A 25,110-nucleotide genomic window follows, 5' to 3' on the forward strand; every position below is an offset into this window, starting at 1 on the left:
TTTAACCAAGACTAAAAACGGTTGAATCGCAAGTTGCACTCAGCAGAATATGTTTTTAAAGTTTATTTTCAAATCTTTAAAATCTTTTGTGTTAGTTGTAACAAAACACAAGTGGAAATTCCAGGCCTTTGAATGCATTTATTGCCTTTAATAGTAATTGTGTGTGCTTTAAATTTCCAGATAATGGTACCTACTGTTCATCTCACAGGAACATTCTCTTCTCCCTGCCCCTCCCTAAGAGTGCCCTGCTCAGCAGACACTGGAACAGAATTTACTTGAATTCCCTCAGGATTATTTTCAGGTTGCAATGATTAAAAATAAAGCATTTGTTTAAAAAAAAAGATGAAGACTGTACTGTCCTACTCGGGTAGTTATTCTGTATCAAATTCTTCCAGCTGTGTATTTTTGGTCCTGCTCCCTGCAGTGCAAGCTGCTTATGGGTCCTTGGCCTTGATATAGCTAACTTGAGACCAAGCCACAGTCTTGACCCAAATTCTCCCCAGTGTGACTAAAGCCTGAGTTCCATTGCCCCTGATGCAGCAAAGCTTTTAATCCATGGGCTTCCAACCTTGCAAGTTACTGACAGGTTAGCTAGCTCACCGACCAGAACTTTGTTCTCACTGTAGAGGCGAAACGTGTGGTGCTGGAAAAGCACAACAAGTTAAGGCAGCAACCGACGAGCAGGAGAATCAATGTTTCAGGCATAAGCCCTTCATCAACACTTTGTCCTCTCACTGTAGGGACCCACATAGCGAGGACAGAGAGGTTGAAACCCTGTGCTGTTGACAAGGAGGTGGCAATTCCCTCTGTGGGTGAAAGCGTGCTCAAATAGAAAGCTTCCCCATCTCCCACATAGCTAGTAGGTATTGCCAACAGTGAGGAAAGATGCAAATTGGCCATTTAAACAGTTCATTTGACTTTTGGACAGGAGGGGTGTCTACCACCTTCACTAGCACTGTGGCATGAAGATGGCTGGTACTCCTTCCGTTACTATTGTAAGACCCCCACCCCACCTCTCAGCCCATGCTTGGATGTCTAATTCCATTAAACTCTCATTTCCCCACCAATTTCAGTTTCTAATATATCAGCAATCAAGAGCTTTCCCTGAGACTGACTGCATTTTGCAAAACTGGCATATTAAAGTTTCCCTTGCTTTTCATTCCTCATCCTCTTCCTCTTCTGTGTCTTTTTTCCATTCTTTCCCCCTCACCTCTTTCTAATTTCCTCTGTGTCCTCTAAGCCTCATTTCAAGTCCATCTAAACCTTGACCTGTCTGGACTAACTATACCGGAGTTACTACTTCCAACTATGATGTGCTCTGCAGTTCCCTCTGTCAAACTCTCTTGATTAAACAGATGCTGTTCCCAAGACAACAACATCTATCTCACTGGCCGGAATCTAGATACTTCCAGGCCAGACACTTGATCTCTGACTTTCATCTGGCCTCTTATTATGCTCTCCTTACCTAACACACTTCACCTATCAAACCAGTTTCACGACCCAACTCCATCTGCTCTGTCAATATGCCTCCATCCCACTATTCTTCCTTCTCTAAACCTGCGCTTGATTAATTTCAGTTCCCTAGAACCCTATTCTACTGTCCCATATGTCTTTGAACCATATACAATTTCTTCTTTACTTTTCTGGCCTATGATTTTCACACTTTGCCAATGATCTTATTTTATATTTCATTCTAGCCCCTCACAACACAATTTCCATGTCTAATTAAAGCATGTCCTCTCGCCATCACCTTCCTAGGCAGTACCCCAGGCCTAAGAATCACTTCCTTCTACTTCAGAGTTGTGGCTCCTGAGGTAACTATCCAGTCCAATGCTGAGTTCACAGATGGGGCAGGTGTTGTTTGAAGATAGGGTAAGAGGGTCATCTGGGTTTTTGAATGTTCTTTCCACTGCTTGAAATAAACCTTCAGAAATGTAGTGAGGTCTAGATCTTCAGCTGATTCTTAGCATCCGAACAGGGGTGACAGGTTGCTTTTAAGATAAGTTTAGGAACTATTAAATTAATTGAAGGATTTCGGCCATTAAGTGTTCATTTGTCAGTGTAGTTTGTGAATGTCCTCCACCTGAGCTTGTCGGAGAAGCTCAAAATGGCTGGCTCTTTTATAGCTATTCCTTTTCCAGTTCAGGCAATGTTCATCCCATGAGATAGTGGAAATATTGCATAAAGGGTAGTTAAAAAATAAAGATAAAAGAAAGCCACTATATGTAGTTCACGTGGATTTCCAGAAGGCATTCAATAATGTGCCACATAAAGATTATTGCACAAGGTCAGAGCTCACGGGATTGAGAGTAATGTATAGCATGAATTGAGAACTGAAGATAGAAAACAGAGTCAGGACAGCAACAAGGATCAGTTGTAGGGCCTCAATTGTTTACTCCCTATTCTAATGACTTGTGGGAGAACCCAGAGTATAATGCATCCAACTTTGCTGAATATACAAATATAAGTGGGAGAGCACATTGCGATGAGAACACAAGAGGTTTGCAAGGGGATTTAGATAGGCAATGTGAGTGGGCAAAAACTTAGAAGATGGAGTTTAATGTATGAAAGTGTGGGGTCATGCACTTTGGTAGAAAGAACCAAAGACACTATTATTTAAATTGAAACAGACTCCAATAAACAAAAGCACAGAGGGATCTGGGTTTTCTTATGCATGCTACACAAGGAGTTAGCATGTAGGTGCAGCAAGTGATGAAGACAAATGGAATTTTCGCCTTTGCAGCAGGTGGTTGGGGTTTAAACACAAGAATGCCTTGTTACAGCTGAACAGGGTGTTGGGATGATTAATCAAGAATGACTAAGCAAGTCAGGTTTTGTTTTTAATTCCTTCACAGGATGTTATAGAATTTTGCTTAAGACTGGGATGTGAAGGAATTTCTTTTCCCAAAGAGTACCAAGTGTCTGGAATTCTCAACCACAGAATATTGGGAAAGCTAGATCACCAAGTATTTGAAGAAGAGGTAGATATATCTTTGAAGATTGCGAGGAGTTGAGGATTATGAGGAACCAGGAAATGTCACCTTGCTGTGGTGGAGAGGCTTGAGTGTTCCTTTGATCTTGAGAGCAATACCGGCAGGGGTTCTCAACTCCTGGCATGGCCAGCCATGACATTAAGATGGGAGGGAAGGAACCAGACAAAGTGCAATGCAAAATGGTGATCCAGGTAAAAGAAACCTGTGTGATATCATCATCTGCAATGATGGATGAAGGCTGCAGCAGTAGTAGAGAGATCCCCAATCATTAAGGTTTCCTTACCTGGAACTGGATCTTCCTTCTGTCAAGGGCCGTGTGTCTGTTGATGTGCAATAGCAATCCCACATTAAAAGATTCCCTATGCAAGGTTAGAGATTACACCTCCCTCTCCCCCCCCCATCCCAGTGACAAACAAACAAACACACACACACACACACACCAAGGCAACAGACACAGGATTGTGAAACCTGAAAGCCCCTAGCGTCATGCTGGCTTGTAGGCAGAGTGTGACTTTGTCGTTACGCCTTGGAATAGGAACAGCAGAATGTTTCAACAGTTTTCTTCATGACTGAGCAGTCCTCTTCAGTATGCATTCTGCTCACCCCACATGGGGAAGGGGATTGAAAAGGTGTTGTAAAAAATAGTCTGATTCCTCATCAACCTGGATGGTAAACCAAATCCAGCGGGTCTAAGTATCTGCAGTCTGTAAACCAAAGTGACAATGAATCTTGGAAACAAGGGATGTATGATCTCTCATGGACAATGAGCAAAACAGTCATTCAGAAAGAAGGACTGCCATGTTTGCCTCAGGCACTTCAACATTAACACGACAGATGAAGGGCAGCTGAGAGAAGAAGGTGGTGGTTAGACCTTCACCTGGACAGGAAAACCTGAGGATCAGCCCAGGATGCATGGAATTTGATTTGTTATCAAGAATGAATTTGCCAATTGACTGTGAGCTGCCTGTTGGCATCAATGATTGCCTCACAACTCTCTAACTCCAGCTTGCCATTAACCAGCAGTCAATGGTCCTGAGTGCCTGCTGTCCAACTCTTGATGCTGCAGATGAACATGAATAGAGGCTTCTATTCCACTCTGGACACCATAGTCACCAACATCCCTAAGGAAGATAAAATTATCCTTCTTTGAGACATCAATGCCAAGGTTGGAAAGGAATCCCAACTCTGAAAAGAAACTATTGGAAAAGAAGAAGTTGGCAATTGCAGCACCAATTGAATTCTCCAGTTCACCAAATGTACAGAACACCAACTGGTCATCACCAACGCGCTGTTTAACCAAAACGACAAGGTCAAGACTTCTTAGAGATATTCACAATCAAAACACTGGCACGTGATTGACTATGTCATCGTTTGACCCTGAGACCTAAAGGACATCTTCATTAACCAAAATGATGACCAGTGCAGACAGCTGTTGTCCAGACCACTGGCTCATCTGCTCTTTAATGTCCATCAAATGCCATTGGAAGCAGCTGAAAACAAAGAAACAGTTCAGATAAATGCTCAACATTAAGTGGATTCAAGAACCAAGCAGAGTTGGGATTCCAACAATGTCTTCACAAAATTTAAATGGAGTGGAGGAAATATGGAAAGAGCTGAAGACAGCCATCACCTCACATTGTGAATAAACCATTAGCTACAAGATCAGAAAACACCAAAACTGGTTCATCAAGAATGATCACATCATCAAAGATGTGATTGACAAGAAAAGGGGAAGATTTCCATGGCTAGCAAAGCAATATTACTAACGAGGCAGACAGGAGAGCTCATCAAACAGCAATGGCGGAGTTACAAAGAAAAACAAGGGAAATCAAGAAGCAATGTTAGACTGAAAAATCTAAGGAGCTGTACATCTTTGCTAACAAGCATGACCCCCAAGAATGTTGTCTCCTTAAATTGCCATGGAGGCTTCTTCAGTGCCTCCATGGCAATTTAAGGAGATAACACTCTTGGTTTCAAATTGGTGTGGAGTAAGAAGGAACCCTTTTTAGCGACAGAAGAATCATCAGCCTCCAATGGAGAGAATGCTTCAAAGAACTCCTAAACCAGAATAGAGTCATTAATGAAGGTATGTTTGAGCAAGTCCTCAACTCCCCATCAAGGATAGCCCTAGATGCCCTTCTCATATGGCAGAATTTGAAGCCACCATTAGACATATGAAGAATTGAAAAGCTGAAGAAGCAGACAGGATTCCAGTGAACTTAGGAGAGTAAAGCTTACCTCCCATCTCCATCAACTATTCTTAAAAATCTGGGGCAAAGAGGTAATCACTGCTGATCTCAGGGATGCTGCCATTACCACGATCTTCAAAATAGCATACAAAGTGGACTGTGGGAACTACTGAGGAATCTGTGCATTTCCAAAACCTTTTGTTCTCCAGTTAGGTTTAACTATGAAATGTGGGGCATCTCTGTCAGGGCAGGGATTGTAACAAGGTCTTACCTGGATTTACCAATCATATCAATTGTACCATTTGAGATCCAGCAAATTCAGAGGGTGGGGTTTTGCCAACACTGACAATGGAACTGGAAGGGTGTCTCACTTCTGTTCCCTTCCTTTTTTTTTCCATTTTTCACACCATTACAATTAAAATTACTGCACAAGCAGCATGTATGGGAGACCCTTGCAATCCACAATTGAAAAGCTTTTCTGTAGTGAAACATGCCATCAGTTTGCAATGCTGCAGATGTGGGTGGGCTGTAAGTGTGGGCCTGAGGCTTTCTGCCCCACTCCATTGCTATTAGTATATGAATTGTAAGCATAAAGATGACTCAAGTACTTTTTCAAATTTAAATTCCATTATAAATATTTCACATTATATGGGGTTTCACTTTGTTCAGATGTGCATCACTAGTATTTGTAGAGATCAATAAATTAAATCAATTGGCATGCCTCACGTTCGGCACTGATAGGGAAGTTAAGGGCATCCTATATTGCGGAAGGAACAACCATTTGATTTGCATTCACTATCAAATGTTCTTGTAAGTGTGCAGTGTTGTACTTTTCATTTTGTGGGACTTTGCTGAACTTGCAGGTTCAGCTGGTCTTCCGATGCAATATAAACAACATTGTCCAAGATCACACTCAGTCTGTAACTGTTACAGGTAAATTCAAACTTCTATAAGGACTCTGCCAGCTAACACCCTGAGATGGACCTACAATTGATCAGTGTTGACACCACTCATTTAGTTTTTCATTTATTTGTATTGACTGACTAGCCCCAGCCATTCATAACCAGGATATTTCCACTTCACTTTTGTATGGCCCCAATCCCACGTTCTGGTGTCCCTTGGATCCCTCCCTAGAAGTCCCTGACCACACTCCACATGCCATCCCACCCCACCACTTATTCAACTTTGTTGGTCCTGAGCCTGCCATTTTCCTCCTCTCCTCCCTGTTCCAAAAAGTTCACCAAGGAAAACTATTTACCTCATTGTCAGCTGCACAATGCCAATTGATGCACAACACTCTTAAACAAACATGAACCAGGAATGACAAGATTCCCATGAGCCACTTACTTTATTTTGCAGGCAGGACATGATTGGAAGTACATTTTAGGCAAATGGGAATGCATGCCATGCTACATTGCAAGTGCAAACCCCACAGGCCGGTGTGAGGTCTGATATGCCACAAACGTACCCCTGATTTTATCTCTGCATCTCAACTTATCGTCAGAAAATTGAAATTTCATATTCCAATCACTCCATATGCTGCATTTCTTGCTATTACTGGCTTCATAAAATCCTTCCAGAATGGTGAAATTTAGAAATCCTGAATGAGAAGTCAGGATTTGGATTACATCAATATTTTCAAGCCACATTAGAACATTTTCAGGCAAAAGCCCTTTCTGTGAACTAAATGGTTAACGGTAAAAAGTATTACACATTATCATTCTAGATCCAGCAAAGAGCTTCATCTTTTTTTATGCCACCTTCACTTATTTATTAATCTGGAACTCCAAGCACAAACAATTACTGACAAAACATATGTGCATTACTTTCATAATGTCACTGTATTTATACAAAGGTCTTCCTGCAACCCCCATGAATTACTGATGAGCGATATTTTGGGTTCTAAAATCCCTTTTAGGGTGCTATCTGTCAGAATATTTTCTCAGTTTTCCTGATAGCTTAAGCATAGCCAAAAGTACTTTCTCTTTTTTTTTAATTAAAATACTGCTGTTTTACTGAATTATCGGAAAATTCGCTGTTGCTTCACTTCAGATAGAAAATGTCCACATAATTTATTTACTGTGCGTTATGTAATACCCTTGGGGTTTGATTCTGAAAAAGCATCTGCAATCATTTTTTCATCATAATTGCTGATTCCAGTTGTTAACAATGATCATTTTGGCTGTGAATTATTCTGAAAAGTGTTGCTTCACCTCTTGGTCCTAATACGGTAATTTTCCTCTTGTAGTTCAGCACTCTGATGAATAATATTGAGGCTATGAGAAATAATTACTATAAAAATATCAGTTCTGAGTTGCTCCGAATAATACAAAAAATGGACAAAATTTACTACAGAGAAAATGTCATAATTTCTGGAGGGTTTTTCATTATCTCACCATAGTGTCTAAACCAGTGTTATTTTAGACCATGAAGCACTTGAACTAATGCCCCTTCAATTCACTATTCTGATGTTCCACTCTTTTGGTCTCAAGAGTGCAGGATTGACAATACTAGATAACAGAACTTCTACATTCACTTTCGTACAAGTGCTGACAATAAGCATTCGATAAGGTCAAGTGTGGTGCTGCTACCATCAAGGTTAGACATTGATACAGTCATGACAGTGGCTCTATCATACAGCATCAGACAAATACCTTCATTTGTAGTGCATGTGATCTGCATTGTCTGAATCTGATCTCTCACAGTTCTAAAGGGGAAAGAGCATTTTTCATGCTGGAATTTGCATTTCAGGCACTCATTCACAAACTTCAGGTGATGAATTAAAATGTTACTTAATTTTAAATAATGATTATGTTCTCAAGGTTAAAATTATATTCTACAGATTAAGACATCTCAATATCACTGTTGATACAAATAATTAGAACAGGAGTTTAGCTGATGGTTATCTGGAACCGCATATCTGTACACTAACACAAGTAGTTCACATTTTTGCAATTAAACTCCAAATCTTCTAATTTTTATTTTTAAGTAATTAGCATGTCATCTGTCTTCAACGATTCAGCTAAAAATATTTTGAGATAATTGTGCAAGTGATTAAAATTGCTTTATCTAAACAGACAAAGGCATGATGTTTGTCACTTACTGAACAAGTATGTGCCCACTATTACCAACATAATGAACACATTAGGAGTTTTCCTTGCTTACCAATCATATCTTTTGTCTTCTTAAAATGTTTATACCATCTTCCAAATTCTTGACATTTTGCTGCTGATACATTTGCATAGTAAGTGCTGTTTACAATGGAGGAAATCATACTCTGCATTATGAAAACAAAATCGTCAGTCAGTAACAAAAAATTAAAGCTGATTTAAGCTTGAGGTATATTTTTCCTCAAATGTTTAAGTCAATGAAAATAATAAAAGAAAATGCTTCCACTTGATGCTTTACTTGCAAAGTAAATCTAACTTAAAATCATTATTTAAACTATAAAAAACTTCTAATTTTTCTGTCTCCTTTTGAATAAATTTCTTTCTTCATAATTGATTTGATCATTGTAAAATCAGTTTATCACAGTGGATTACAAAATATTTACAGAAATCGTAAAAAATGATAAATCTATTATAATCATAATTAATTATTATATTTACAACTTTTTTGCAAATGTACATAGCTTTTAGAAGAATCAGACACCACAAATCAAGCCCATTCTGATCGAAACGGTACATTCATATACAGTAATAATTTCAGGCTTAACAGATGGTATTTCAATTAGCTGTGAGTTTCAATCAACTTCCAGGCTGTACTTATTCAGCCTTCAAGACAAAGAGTACATTTCCTTATAATATGATTAATTTCTACAAGACTATTTATTCAGGCTATGGGTTAATACAAAAGAATTCCATATTGCCATATTTGAACAATTTGCACAGAATTAATCTAAATGAGAACATATATTTCTTTATCAAATTAGATTAATTTTATATTGCTTCACTTTTCCTGTGAAATCAATTAAAGAACTGCCTTAAACAATAAGCTTTAAAAACTGTTTTTAAATTAAAACGAGATTACTCTCTATGTTTGATTCCCAAACTGTGTTAAGTGTATGGGTGAAAGCTGGAAGTTGTGTTTTACTCTGGGATGAAGAAGTGTATATCAAAAAAGGTCAAATAAACAGTATTCAACATTGTGAGCTCTCAGTTATTAGACCTTGTCTCCAAGAGTTTTGTATTTTCATAACAGACCATTGTACTGTAATCCTCTTGTTTGAGAGAAGACACTATTTAAAATAATACTTACACACAGAAATGAAAAGCAGAGAAATACAAATATGGAAATCTTACAAAAATGTATAAAAAAAACAAACTGTCACCAAGCAAAATATTGCAGATACTGGAAACTTGAAAGAAAGATGGAAAATGCTTTAAAAAAATACTCAAGATCATGGAAGCATCTGTGCAGAGAAAAACAGAATTAACATTTCAGATCTGTGACCTTTCCTTTCATTAGAACTGTCCTGATGAGAGATCACGAGACCTGAAGCATTAACTCTGTTTTCTCACAAACATCTGAATTAGGAGCAGGTGTAGGCCAATTGGCCCCATGGGTCTGCCCCGCCACTGAATAAGATCATGGCTGATCTGATTACTCCAAGTTCTTGCCTATCCACAATAACCTTTCATTCCTTTGCTTATCAAAGGTCTTGAATGGCTTATGCCCAAAACATCTACTCTCCTGCTCCTTGGATGCTGCCTGACCTGCTGTACTTTTCCAGCGCCACACTTTTCGACTCTGACTCTCCAGCAGCTGCAATCCTTACTTTCTCCTTATCAAAGGTCTATATCTGCCTTTAACGTATTCAAAGATTCTGCTTCCACCGCCTTCTGAGGAACAAAGTTCCAACAGACAACCCCATACAGTGACCCCTAGCTCTAGATTCTCTTGCAAGAGGAAATATCTTTTGCACACGCACTCTGTCAAGACACCACAGGATCTTCTATGTTTCAATCAAGTCACTTCTGATTTTCTAAATTGCCCTATACAACTGTTCTTAATTTTATACACAAATTCCTCACAATAAACACAAACAATCTAATAGCTTTCCAAGTAATTAGCTAGATTTACATACTAACCTTTTATCATTTATACACTTGTACATCCAGATCCCACTATATCTCAGAGTTACGTAATCCCTCACTATTTAGATAATACGCTTTTTTTTCTCCTTCCTGACAAAATGGAGAACTTCACATTTTCCCCACAATATACTCCATTTCCCAGATCTTTGCACACTCACTTTACCCATCTATGTCACTTTGTAACCTTTAATATTTCCTCTTGGCAACTTACATTGCCACCAACCTTTGTGTCATTAGCAAATATAACAATCATATCTTCATCCTCTTCAAGGCCATTTATATAAATTGCAAAAGATTGAGCCCCAGAATTGATCTTTGTGGCACACCATTCATACATCTTACCCACCAGAAAATTATCCAATTAGGTCTCTTCTCTATTTCCTATTAGGAAGTCAATCTTTTATCTCTGCCAAGTACAACACACCCTACACTGAGTTTTTTTACATTTCACAATAACCATTGATGTGGCATCTCAACAGATACTTCCAGAAACTCAGAAACAGCACATCCACCAGTCCCCCTTAACTACATCACATGTTATACCTGCAAGGAACTGTAATAAATTATTTAAACCAGATCTTCCTTTCACAAAACAATGTTGACTCTGCTTGATTACTTTCAACTTTTCTAAGTTTTATAACTTTTCTAACTCTGCTATAGTCTAATCACAGGCTTTCGAAGCACTGCTTCTTCATCAGGTCTTCGGCACCTCTACATATCGCATTTAATAATAGGTTCTAACATCTTCCTTGTGACAGGGCTGAGCTAACTGGCCTATAGTTTCCTACTTTCAGATTCCTGACCTCTTTCAATAAAGGAGTTACATTAGCTATTTTCCTATCTAACAGAACTTAACTTTCCCTAGGTCAGTATTTCCAATATTTTCTGTTTTTATTTTAAAGCCTACTCAGTGCAAGAATTTTAGAAAAGCATATAGTTTGAAAGTATTTCAGGATAAATTAATTTCAACAGGATAAATAATATACTTGACGGAAATGTCTAACATTGAAATATTTTAATTGATCTGCAATTTCGAAGTTAATAAACGCGCAAAAACGTCAAAAACATTTAAGTTCTTTTTGGTAGGTTCCTTATTATATGACCATGCAGCTGATTGAATATTAGCAGATCTTAAAACCTTACATGATTTCGAGTCCTAGGCTAAATTGCACTAATGCTCTGTCTACATACACTGAAAATAAATTAATGATTAGATGCCAAATTTTATAAGATGACCTAAATAAGGGTCTTGAGGGACACAATATTCTGCGTAATAGCCAAAATGAAATTTAATTAAACAAAACAGGCATCGAAGACATAACTGGTTATCAGGTATTGCATTTCTTTCCATTTCTGTCAAAAGAAAACAATTGTATTTTTCCTGCTGCCAGCTGTTCACCGTTACAACTGAATGGAGTTAGCAGATTGATCTATTCCCCGGGACAGGTGATCCAAATTCAGCACTGGAGTCCCGTTTATCAGAGATGAAGGGAGTTTAATTGTTACTCTTGAAAATTTGAGTTAATCTGGGGATAAAACAGGACTCTACATGGAATTATCTCCTCCCAGGTGTGCAATGGTCAATAGCCAGAAATGTAAACATTGTGAAAAGGAGACTAGATGGTGAAGCCTTTTATCCTACTCTCATCAGAACTAGTACGCAAGAAAAAGACTTGGGTAAAAAAAGAGGACTTTTTCATATACAGCATAAGCCGTGGATGCTGATTGGTTGAGCTATTGATGGCATGGTGGTGCAACAAAAACTGTCAATCTTAATGCTTAATTAATTTGATAAGAATTGAAAGATTGACAGTTAGCACTACTTGCTGTTTCTCCATGCCAGTGTTGATCGAATCAATCAGCACCTTCTCGCACTGCTACTTAGTGCCAAGGGAGAGATAGTGGTTTGTCATGATGGGCAGCACTGATCAGTCAAGGCATTTGACATATTTCTACGTGTCAATGTCACACCTGCAACATGTGTCAACAGTTTATGTGGTAAACGGTCTGCACGTGGGTCAAGTAAATAACGATTTATGAAAGGAAAAAGGTGAGCAATCTTTACTGGGGTCAAGGGGTGACAGTCAGATAAGAGGCTTATCCAATTGCACTATGAGGGTTAGTTGGTGGTTGGTCTGATCTGTGTCTTATCAGTCTGGAGATTGGGCCCCAGCCAGATCTTCAGGTCAAGTGAACCAGTCTAGAGGTTACAGGATATCTGTTGGGGTATCATCAAGACAGTCTAGTGGCTGAGCTGCAGCCAATCCTACCAAGTTGGTCTGGGGTGGGCCACATCTCATCAAGGGATTTGGTCAATAATGGGCAGGGACTGAAAAAGGGGGCATTCCAAGGAGTCTTGGGGAAAGCAGGTAACTCATGTTTAGTTATGGGTTTTACTTTTCTGTTTCACTGAAGACATACTGACAGCCATAGGAGGCAATTGAGATCAGAAAGCGAAACAATAGGAGTGGATAAGGAGTTCCAGAAGAGGTGGTGAGATTTAAATTAGGGTATGGTATCTCTGGCATCTACATAAGGAGGTTCAAGGGCTGGTGAGGGCATGCAAATTTCTAAATTCATTGGCTCCAGGAGTAAAGTAGGTGCATTAGTAGTTATATAAATGGGGCTGACCTAGCCATCACCACCAAACTGTGTTAGCTGCTACAGTAGGATATGCATTCAGAATGACTGGGTGGAAATCCTGTTCCAGTGGCTCTAAAGATTACAGCTGCCCTGAAATTTTATAGTTAAAAATCATACAATACAGGTTATAATCCAATAGGTTTATTTGGAAGCACTAGCTTTCGGAGTACTGCTTCTTCATCAGGTAGCTGAAGGAGCAGTGCTCTGAAAGCTAGTGCTTCCAAATAAACTTGTTGGACCTGGTGTTGTGTGATTCTTTTCACTTTGTACACCCCAGTCCAACACCCCAGTGGCTTCTCCACATCATGGCTGAAATTTTATGGCAGCAGCTCACTTTAAGAAGCAAATGGGGATCTGTGTGACGTCTTCCAATCTTTGACCCATAATTGCATCCGGGTTATTACTGATGCCGTTATCTTAAATCACAAGAAGCGTCAAACAGCACAGGCTGTGGAAATTTCTTTATTCTCTCATGGGACATGAGCATTGCTGGCTGGTCAGCTTTTATTGAGAAGGTGATGGTGTGCTTCCTTCATGAACCACTGCAGTTCCTGTGCTCTGGGTAGTCCCACAACCTTTAGGGAGGGAATTCCAAGATTTTGACCAGCAACAGTGAAGTAATTGTGATTTATTTCCAAATCAGGATGGTGAGTGGCTTGGAGAGGAACTTACATATGGTAGTGTTTCAGTGTATCTGCTGCCTTTGTCCTTCTAGATGGAAGTGGTTATGGGCCTGGAAGGTGCTGTCCAAGTATTTTTGGTGAATTTATGCAGTGCACCTTGTAGATAGTACACACTGCTTCTCCTGAGCTTTGACAGTGGAGGGAGTGGATGCTCGTGGATGTGGTGGAAATCAAGTGGGCTGCTTTGTCTTGGATGGCATTAAGCTTCTTGAGTGTTGTTGGAGTTGCATCTATCCAGACAAGTGGGGAGGATTCCATCACATTTTTGACTTGTGCAATGTAGATAGTGGACAGACATTGGGAAGTCAAGAGATGAGTTAGTTGCCACAGTATCCCTAATCTCTGACATGGTCTTGTAGCCACTTTGTTTATATGGCCAGTCCTGTTGGGTTCCTGGCCAGTGAAACCACCAGGGTGTTGGTAATGGGGGATTCTGTGATGATAACACCATTGAATGTCAAGGGCCATTGGTAGATTGTCTCGTATTGGAAATGGTAGTTGCCTGGCATTTGTGAGGTGCAAGTGTTACTTGCCACTTGTCAGTCTAACCCTAGATATTTTCCAGATCTTGTTATATTTGAGCATGGCCTGCTTTAGTATCTGAGGAGTGGGTATATTGGTGCTATACATTGAGGGCAAAAGATAGTGAATGGGAGATTATTAATTGGCATTATGGTAGCTATAAGGGTTGTGGAGCTATGAGAATTTATGGGATGGATGGGAGTACAGTGGCAATGCACAGTGGTCAAGTTCACCTCAAAAATACACAAAACAAGTTAATCAATTGGGCAACCAATCAGGAAAAAGTCACTCCAAACACTGGGAGATACAGAATCGATGAGCAGCTGCTCCTACATCAAAGCTTCTACATCTCTCACAGTTGTCCAATCACACATTCCCTCTCTCTTCTTCTTGCAGCTCTTCATAAGAAAGAGTCTTAATTGAAGGAGCAGCAAGCATGGGAGGGAGGGGTAAAAGGTTGAGGCGAGTAATCTGGCTGGTCCTGCAGCACATAGGAGACCTCAACAAGGCTACAGCAGTCCAGGCACACTGGCCTTCAGTTTTCAATTGGAGCTAAGCTTTGATTTTGCTGATAAGGGGAAGAGCAGTGCTGGGCCTGCACTTCAGTGAATTATGCTGTGAAGGTGCTAGGCCCAAGATTCATCAGTCAGTGCAGATGGGGTCTCACTCCAGAGTTCTGGATTATGGCTGACGAAAGAGGGGAGGCCTTTAAAAGCTGCCTGCCATCCTACTGTCATTTCATCAAATGTTCCAGAACCTAAATTTTTGCCATAGAGCTCCTTAGATGGAGCTAAAATAATATCTGGTTTGTTTCCTGTGACTGGCACATAAACATGGGCAAGCCTAAAGAAATGTGCATTGAATATTTAGCACCTGTCAAAATCAAACTACATTTATCTTCACCATCTGCAACCTCTTTCAATGCAGTAACAAATATTCTCTCATGCTCCAATTAGGCTGTAACTTAAAATCTGACCACTCTATTCCTGAACTTTTGTCTTTCTAATTTTGTAAAAAAAATCATGTTTGGCTTTCTGATTATTTTATCTTGCACATGATCCAACACTAACATGACTATGCTTGTCAGATATTAAGGATAGCTTGATGTGTTTTACTATTTCGCATTTTATTCCAGGCCTGAGTTTTGACTGGGAGCGGGGTGAGTGTGGCAACCACGTTTACAGGGAGGGACATTCAGAAGAAGGACATATTTATGTATCCAGAGATGAGGTAATTTTATTATAAACTAAACCTTTTATTTATGGATTTCAAGTTTAAATATTTCATACGTGTAAAATCACTGGTAATTATGCTTATCTGAAGAAAAAAACCCAAAAGCAATTCAACAGAACTATAAGAGATAATGTTAGTGCACGGTCATATCATCAAATAAATGAGCTTGTCAGTGTGAAAGTAGCCAAAAATTGAGAATAGACCTTAAAAAAGACTCTTTAAAAAATTTACAGCCCTGGAGCATGGGCTCGCATTTGTTAGCATTAAGTTGAAATGTACCAGGTAGAGTCATGAGTTGTCATTACGTTGCATGTTTGCTACAAAAGTGCAGGGAATAGGATGGATAGTTTGGTGTGTGTCGTTCTGCAGCAGGAAAATGGCATAGACGGGCCTGAGGGAGGGGGGTTTGGAGCAGGTATGTGGAGTGATGGATAAAACAGTTTAAAATTTAAAGGAACAAATGAGACAAAACCTAAGAGAACCATGGTGGGTCCTTTAATACAACCCAGTTTGACACTCAGGAAACCTGCGCTTGCCTCAGAGCCGAATCTAGGGGTGGCTGCACCCACAGCCTTGAAACTGCTCCCATTCCCAGGAATGGGAGCAGTGATTTGGCAAATTTCCCGGTGCACTATCTGCCTTGTGAACAAATCAAAAAAGACCCTTTAGGCTCACTATAATCCCTGACAGTGCATCTGATGCAAATATAATCAGGTAGCTTGCCATTCACATGTTTTGTTATTCTCAAAAACAATTACAGCACAGTTAAGTTATTGCTAAAGCAACTAGTACAATGTTACATCTTTCAAACTTAACATGGAGTCTTGTGTGTCACCGATGAGTCCATTAGCCTTGGGATCACTTTGCATATAAAAAAACTGAAAAACTTGTCACCTCCAACATGCAAGCTTACAGTAATGCAAAGTGTTTCACAATTTATTAAAAGACAAGCTTCAATCTCATATAATCCTAGAAATGTTTTCAATCTGGAAATCTTTTTCAAAATAACTTTGAAAAAGTAACCTCCGACACATTGTTACTATTCAGGAAGAGTAGAGGGAAGTTTGTTGCATTCATCATTAAAATGGTCAATCAGTCAACAATGTGGGTATGACTGGAATCACAAGTTTCTTAAAGAATGGAGTTTGTGATCTTCTGTCACCCCCACACTGCTGACTTGCTGCTCTGAAATGTAGCAAACTTAACATTATATATGTTAGTAACTAAAAGGGAATTGAAACCTGATTGAGAAAAAAACATATTTTGAGAGTTCAATAAATAAACCATAGCATTCAAGGGCATTAAAAACTTTACTTAGAGAGAGATGTTACCAGATAATAAAGAGCAGCATGTTAGTTGTGATGAGTTTTCTCACAGGTGACAAGACCTTGTAAGTTTTGTAATTTTGTTGGCTGCTTTTGCATCCTGGAAATGTCTGAAGTTTACTTCATAAGTGAGCAGCTATCTACTCTTCCTTTTAATATTATGTAGAAGAACATAATATTAATAATTGGGCGGCACAGTGGCACAGTGGTTAGCACTGCTGCCTCACAGCGCAAGAGACCCAGGTTCATTTACCGCCTCAGACAACTGTCTGTGTGGAGGTTGCACATTCTCCCCGTGTCTGCGTGGATTTCCTCTGGGTGCTCCGGTTTGCTCCCACAGTCCAAAAATGTGCAAGTTAGGTAAATTGCCCGTAGTGTTAGATGTAGGGAAATGGTTCTGGGTGGGTTGCGCTTCAAAGGATCAGTGTGGACTTGTTGGGCCGAAGGGCCTGTTTCCACACTGTAAGTAATCTATTCTAACAGGTCTCTACTTGAAAGTGATTTTTTTTGTAAATTTATTCATGGGTTGTGAAAATCACTGGGCTAAGCCAGCATTTATTGCCTGTTCCCAATTGACCAGAGGGCAAGTACCACATTGCTGTGGGTCTGGAATCATACGTAGGTCATACCAGGTAATCATGACAGATTTCCTTCCCTAAAGGGTGAACCTGATGGATTTTCACTACAATTGACAGTGGTGCATGGTCACTATGAGACTAATCTTTAATTGCAGATTTTTAAAATCAAATTCATGTATCACCATCTGTCATGGTAGGATTCTGGATGTAAGTTTGCTCGCTGAGCTGGAAGGTTTGTTTCCAGATGTTTCGTCACCATACTCGGTAACATCTTCAGTGAGCCTCCAGCGAAGCACTGGTGGCATGTCCCATTTTTTTGTATGTGTTTAGGTTTCTTTGGGTAGGATTCAGACCTATGTCTCAGTTTGAGGCTCCGGATTACTGGTCCTCTAAAATTATCACTGCCCCACCATCATCCTTAATCAATGGAGCTGTATGTCCCTGAAGTTCCAAGCATTATTTCATGTACTTTTGATGTTTTTATTAAAAATTTATTTTCCCTTCAGAATTGATATTTAAGTTTCTATCTTAATCATGTGCAAACATCAGTGAATGCACAACCCATCACCTTCCTTGATTTCATCTGATAATATAGGGAGTGGGGAGATGCCAAACCATATGTAATAAATAATTAAGGGTCAATTGAGCTTGTTAAAAGCTCGGTTGACCTTAATATTACCTGTCCATACCATCATAAGGTTGACATGGGTAGGCATATGGCAGTAAGCAGTCTTTTCTTTTAAAAGGAGGGTATTATATTTTGTTATTATATTTATATTTTGTTGCGCCTTTTGCACAGCAGGTGAACTCACAGAAAACTGTATCTCCTCACTTTTTCTCTTCAAACACATTAAAATCCACTCCCAACTCATGTCTTTCCCATCCTAAGGTTGTCAAGCCCTTAATTACCTGGGCCTGTGGTTCCATTGGGCCTTCATCCTGGGATGGGTTGGAGCTACCAACAGTGTCCACCACCAAGCTCTGCTACTGCCGGACCGCTGGAATTGCCAGCCAACCTCACTGAATTGTTAGTGTGCTGAGGGCGACCATTCAGCTCTCTGAACATCCTGGCTTCGTACCAGTCTCCCGTCTTCTCCTGGTAACCATGCGCATTGGGTTTATTTCAACAATCATTTATCGTCCTCCTAAATTCCTCAACTGAAACTCTTTCCACCACAATTCAAAATGCAAACCACTCATGTGGGGAAGTTTTGTTTTCTCATCACAGACCTGCTTCCTTTGGAAAACACTTTAAATCTGTGCTCTCCATTTCTTCATCCTCTTGTGAATGGGAACAATTTCTGATTTTGGAACCTTCTATCTGACCTCAAAGCTGATTGGCTGGCAGCTTGATAGCCCATCCACTATCTAGTGGTTTAACTTGTTAAAATGGTCAGCAATCCTCAGACAAGGCTACATCACTAAGTCAAGGGAGTTAGCCTTCAGTGTTAGGGTGCCAGCACAGTAAGTTGAGGGCAGTGATAACAGTCCAGAAGCTTGGCATGGTCGGGGTGGTCAGGCTTTGGTGCTTTTCCCCAGAGAGGGTGAGAAACCTAATATTAGGCATCCCACCACCCATTGGCTTTTGTTGCCTTTTTCTCTGGGCTGTTTTCTCTTGGAATGACAGAAAGGGGAGGATGAGTGAGATGAAAGTGAGTAGCAGATCTGATAGTGCCAGTGGGAGAAAGGTGGTGAGGTGTCCCCAGTGAGTGAGTATGCAGTGTAGCAACCTTGCAGGTTAGGAGGGTTGGGAGTTGGGGTGGGTGACAGTGAATGAGGGAGAATATTGCATGCAATAGTGAGAGGGGAGTTTGGCACAAGCCTTACTGGGAGATGGGCACAGGAGCAGAGAAGTAGTGGGTGATAAGTAGCAGAGAGATAGTGACAGCGCTTAGCCTGATCAAGTATAGAAGGTCATTGATCTTCTTTCTTCACTGCTGAGCAGTTGTGCAGATAGTTGAGACCACAAAGACCTGGGTGACAAACTCAGATCAAGTTGTCAAGGTCTGATATTGTGGCCTCTTCTGCCAGTCCCTGGGGAAAAGGGTGGCCTTCTTCCTTAAAGATGGTGCAGGCACTAGAGATACCTGTCTGTTCTAGGCAGTGGTGATTTCTACTGGCTATGGTTAGTGGTAGAATCTAGAAGATGTGACTGAATGCCTTTACAGCATGGCAGGTAACTGATGAGGTAAGTTAGGGTTGGTAGCCTGAGAAAATTTGCAAGGCCTCACAAACAGATGTATTCCAAGGAAGTCAAAAAAATTGACACTTGGCCAAAAAAACCCCATTGTGTTTTACTTCCTGGTTTGCTGCCCCAGGGAATTCTTCAATCAGACCGTTTGCTCAGCCTGCTTGATGACATCACTAATCCTGAACATCAGCGAGTTCCTATAACTGGTAGCAGAATGAAATCAGTTTTGTAATAAGGGAAATGGATGCTGTAAGAGCTAGCCGATGACTATCCCCATCAAGAAAGAATCCAAATATATTCCTATGGTATTCAAATACTATTATCCTTGAACCGTCCATCATCAATATTCTGAGGTTACCATTGGCCAGCAACATAACTGTACTAACTATGTAAATGCTAATATTACAGGAGGAAGCCAGAAGCTGAGAATTCTGTGTTGGAGCAACTCATCTCCTGACTCCCCAGTACTATCCACCATGGACATTACATTAGGCAGATGTATGATGAAATATTTCCCACTTGTCATATGAATACAGCTCAAGAAACTCAACATCATCCAGAACTAAACAATCCGTACAAATGGCACCCCTTTAACATTCATTTCCTCCATGAGTGGCACATGATGAGTGAGAACTGTTAATTTCTTGAAAGACATAGAATCCCCAAGAAACTAAAGGAAACTGCTGGACAAGATTTCACTTTTTGAAACTTTTACTGAAACAAACCAGACAAATCAACATAATTGAAACATAAGTTAGTCAATAAAGGAGGTTTTAAATAAAAAACGGTAAATTCCACTTTAAATAGTCAATACAACAAACATACACTTTCTGTAGTTGGAAGTATTTGCATTACATTCCACACAAATGGGGCAACAGGTGCAATATTCGTCTTTCCAACTCACCCTCCGCTATGTTGGGTCTCTCATTTCTCACTCGATTGCTTTAGCTTTGAAACTGCATCTTCCATAGCTGTACCCAATCTGAACACAGTTAACTCAAACAAGGTACACAGCTCTCTGAACCTTCCCTCACTCAAATTATAACAGTCCTGATGGTACAGACTGCCCAGAGATTCTGATCCATTCAGACAATCTGATGATGTCTGGCAATACTCAGGCAATAGCAATCCACAATCTTTTGCTCTTTCAGTCTTCGTTTTCTGTTGTCTTCAACTGTATGACAAACACTGAATTTTAACATGCAGAATTTTATAATGCCATGCAGTGGGTTTAACGATGGAGGGAGGGTAAAGGCAGTGACTAGCTGTTCTGCCCACCAACAACCTCTCATTTTATGAGGTGCAGTAAAAATCTCAGACCATCTTTCTGCCCATCTTCCTGGTGGGATGGGAATCGCTCTGTATTTTCCCATCTCCCAAACGATCATACCTTGGTTTAATTCTCCACACCAGTCTCTGAAACACAGCAGGCCACTCCAACCTCTTCACCCCTTATTTTCCTGTCTAATACCCAGAGCCTTTTAAAGGAACAGGAGAATTGAAGTTTCAGGCATAAGCCCTTCTTCTTCCTGAAGAAGAGGTTATGCCTGAAACGTCGATTCTCCTATTCCTTTGATGCTGCCTGACCTGCTGCGCTTTTCCAGCAACACATTTTTAAGCTCTGATCTCCAGCATCTGCAGTCCTCACTTTTTCTAGAGCCTTTTAACACTTGTTGAACAAAATATCTTACTTCACACTGACTTGGGATTATTATCACTCATTCCTTCATTGTTGAGTCAAAATACGAGAATTCCCTATTTAATAGTGAGTGTACCTTCTTCACCCTAACTGCCAATGTTCTTCTCATGGGCAGTTAGGGATGTGCAAGAAATACTGTCCTTGCCAGTGACATACAGATCCCATAGATGTATAATTTGAAAGAAAAAAAGTAGAATCTGGTACAAGTAATAAAGAAACCTTTGTGAAAATTCTGCACTCTTCAAATGTCATCATTGATTCATATTACTTCTGTTTTATGCAATCACATTAATTTTAATAAATGAGACTGAGAGGAATTTCAGTTATGAGACATCATATGATTAACAGTGAATGGGTTACAACCATTATTTCTTTTTTAAGCAGTTTAAAGATTCTACAGCCAGACATCTCTGCACTGCAAGCAAGATTACACCGTGGGTCAGGTATTGGTATCTAAGTCAATGGTACACAAATTGTAAAACATTTGCTAAATCTGTTTCAAAGATTAAATCATAACTCACATGTCTGTGTCTATTCAATTATTAAATTAAAAATATGGTAATCTTTATTGAACTTTGTCTTCGTGCAAAGTTGAGTCAAAACTTTAGTGAACATTATTGCCCAAGTTTGTATGTTTTGTTCTGTACTGCAATAACATTGACTTGGCATGTTCTGTCCTAGGATTCCTCTAGACTAAACAATATTATGGGCCAAATTTGTTGAAACCCATGGCAACAACAAAAAGAGACCAATGTATTAATATCAGTGCATTGATCCAGAAAAAGATTGTTAGAGCAATTTATAAAGTTTACTAATTGATTATTAGTAAATTGGATTTTCACATATCTTTTCACTTAATCATTACGGAGAAAACAGAATGGACATTTAAGTTCTTGGATTCAAAATTCTGTATGAAAAGTTAATTATTGATGTATAGTAATTGAGTGACTCGTGGTATTTTTTAATGAACTACTCTGATATTCTGATACTATCAACCTTCTAAAATGGCAGATATTAAAATATAGATAGTGATGTTCTAATGAATGTGAAATATTCATGACAAACAATGAGTTAGTTTCTTGTATATTTTTTTCAACAGCACCTAAATAGCTCCTAATCCTTTTCTTTGCACTTTAAAGTCACTAAAAGTCTTAATAATTCAGAAATCTTTTGCCAAAGCTAACTGTCGTGTATTAATGGGACGGTTTTGCATCAAGCTCTGTAGTTCCTCATAAAGTAGAGATTTGCTATTTACATTTTTGGAGGAAGATAAGAGTAACAATGAATGATCAGTTGACAGGTTTAAATAGTCACACGTACCTTGAAACAATAAAACCATGCAGAGGTTAAACAACAAAAAAAATGTACTGGTACTCACATGAGATGGTGAAGTAAATGAAGAATTATTAATGCTATTAGTTGCTAGGAATGTTATTTTCAAAAAGATTTGGGATATCATTAAAGGTTGGCAACACACTTGGTGAATGCAACAGAATTCATGAGTTTCATTTTATTTATCCTACTATCATTGTATTTAAATATATTCAGGTTAGTAGATAATTTTTAATAAACACGTTCAGACATGTTATGACACACCTCGGAAACAGCTAAGACTTGAATCTGGGCCTTCTGGAACAAACACTACCACTGTGCCCCAGGAGCCTTAATATTAAAATTAGCATCTGAAATAAATAGGAAGAGATGCTCACGTATGAAGGAAATTATTGCTGCAAATCACTACATTTTTATTCTATTATCAAATGAATGTTCCCTATCCATGAAGTAAAAAGAGATTGCTGAGGAAAACAGTCAGTTGATTGACCAGTTTCAATTTAGTCAAAATATTATTTAATTTCTGAGTAACTTAAGTTATTCAAATGTAAGCACATTTTTGTTTTATTGCTGGGTTCCAACATATATGATTAGGGAACTATGAAGAAATGACAATCAAAGGTTTGATGGTCTTCTAATTAATAGCTTATGATTTGTTTATTTGGGTGCAAAGTTATCCTTCAGGTAAGGACATGCTTAAAAGCAATATTACACTACAGGTACAACAGACCTTTAACAAGAATTTACACTCCAGTTACCAGTCTCAGACCAGGTTCCAGCTAGGCAGAACCATGTTTACGTTGCTTGGCTCCTGACTGGCTGGAACTTTAACCGTCCTGTTCAGGACAGAACTCTGCACATACCTGTATACATGCATAGGCATGGCTGTTTACACAAAAGTTAGAAATTTAAATTGTCTGAGATCAGGGAGGGGAAATTTCTGCTATCTAAAGATTTAAACTAAGTTCAGTTAAATTTATAAAATTGTCCAACTCACTCCCTGGAATGCTTTGCAAAACTGGTTGATCACACTGCCTTGGACTTTTAGTGGTGTGAGATTACTTCCTCAAGGGAATTGCACATTTCCTTGCTGCAATTAGATTGGATCTTGACTTTGAACTAACATTGCCAGTTTAACAATACAATGACAAAACATAAAGGACTGGGGATCTGCCACTGAAAAAAAATGACAAGGACAACTGTAGGTCCCAGGGGATTACACCTGATGCGCATCCAGATATTTTCTAATCAACCTGTTCAGAAAGGTTATTACACACCTCTGGAGTAGGTGGCTCTTGAAACAGACGTCCTGTCTCAGAGGCATGGACTCGACACTACCTACAAGCATCACCTCTGACCCTCATTTACAAGGAATCTTTTAACTTTTTCTACCTGCAACTGCAAATGACCAGATCAGCAAACATGAGTATTTCTGGATCTTAGTTGCCTGGGTTCTAGTCCCATGAGAGCTCATAGAGATGTTTAATAATATCGCTGAGCAGGTTGATTACAAAATATAATATATAATAGATGGGTAATAAAAAAAAAGCTTGTATGCCAAACATTGTCCTATGAATAGGAAGTGTTAGTAACAGAAGGGCATCCAGCTGGAAAACCACCCACCGATTCTGAAAAGGAAGATCTCTCAGCATTGTGGCAGTCCCATGTAATATGGGAAAAGCTGAAAAGTAAGCAAGCAAGCCGAACTTTAACTTATTAAATTTATTTGTATACTGCTCGGACAAGTTATATTGCTGAAGCTTTTCATCTTGCATTCATCAAAATAAATGCAAGAATGCCAAATTTTGTCCAATTACAATTTGTACCATATCAAAGAAAGGATGCCGATTTGTAAACAAGTCGACGCCGATTGGCAGAGGCACTGCAATGTTAAAAGCAATGGGAGACTATATATGTCAGAAACTCCCAGGTAATTTTAAAAAGGCACAATGCTTGAACATACTCCTTGTTTATAGAGATTGGTTCCCTGTGAATGTTGCTTCTAGTCATCTTGTTTAGAAATACAAGTAAACAAACAAATTTAAAAACTTACCTGGTTGGTCACACTCATAAATATCTAAGAAGTTGGAAAAAGGGAATGGAAAACACAAAATGGAAAACAGAATACTGGCTCATGAGGTGAAAGCAGTTTTAGAGGACAGTGGTGAGAAGACAACTTCATGAAATAAACATGTGGAGTTTCATCACATTAAAGCAACTCAAATGCTTCATTTGGTGAACTGACTTTTATTTTTCTGGAGTGCAATGACAGTTGTCATGCAGATAATGCAACACCAATTCTGCAACAGTAACAAGGGAGTCAAAGGTTATGCAGGGCAGACAGGAAAGTGACATTAAAGATACGGTCAAATTAGCCATGATCATATTGAAAGACAGAGAGACTGATAGGCTGAATGGAAGAAAGTGAGGACTGCAGATGCTGGAGATCAGAGCTGAAAATGTATTGCTGGAAAAGCACAGCAGGTCAGGCAGCATCCAAGGAGCAGGAGAATCGACGTTTCAGGCATGAGCCCTTCTTCAGGGCTCATGCCTGAAACGTCGATTCTCCTGCTCCTTGGTTGCTGCCTGATCTGCTGCGCTTTTCCAGCAACACATTTTCAGCTCT

The 25,110-nt window shown here is 39.4% G+C and overlaps 1 protein-coding gene across 9 annotated transcripts in view; it reads right to left on the reverse strand.

Moving 5' to 3' along the window:
* LOC132815753 (DNA-binding protein SATB1-like) overlaps positions 1-25,110 on the reverse strand; it is a 130,330-nt gene that overhangs the window by 85,934 nt on the left and 19,286 nt on the right. For all 9 annotated transcript variants that reach the window (XM_060824889.1, XM_060824890.1, XM_060824896.1 and 6 more), the window contains one exon: positions 8,348-8,459. In XM_060824889.1, coding sequence (XP_060680872.1) covers positions 8,348-8,459 — 112 coding nt within the window. The remainder of the gene's footprint in view (positions 1-8,347; positions 8,460-25,110) is intronic.

This window comes from Hemiscyllium ocellatum, chromosome 5, assembly GCF_020745735.1.
Source record: "Hemiscyllium ocellatum isolate sHemOce1 chromosome 5, sHemOce1.pat.X.cur, whole genome shotgun sequence".
NCBI lineage: Eukaryota > Metazoa > Chordata > Chondrichthyes > Orectolobiformes > Hemiscylliidae > Hemiscyllium > Hemiscyllium ocellatum.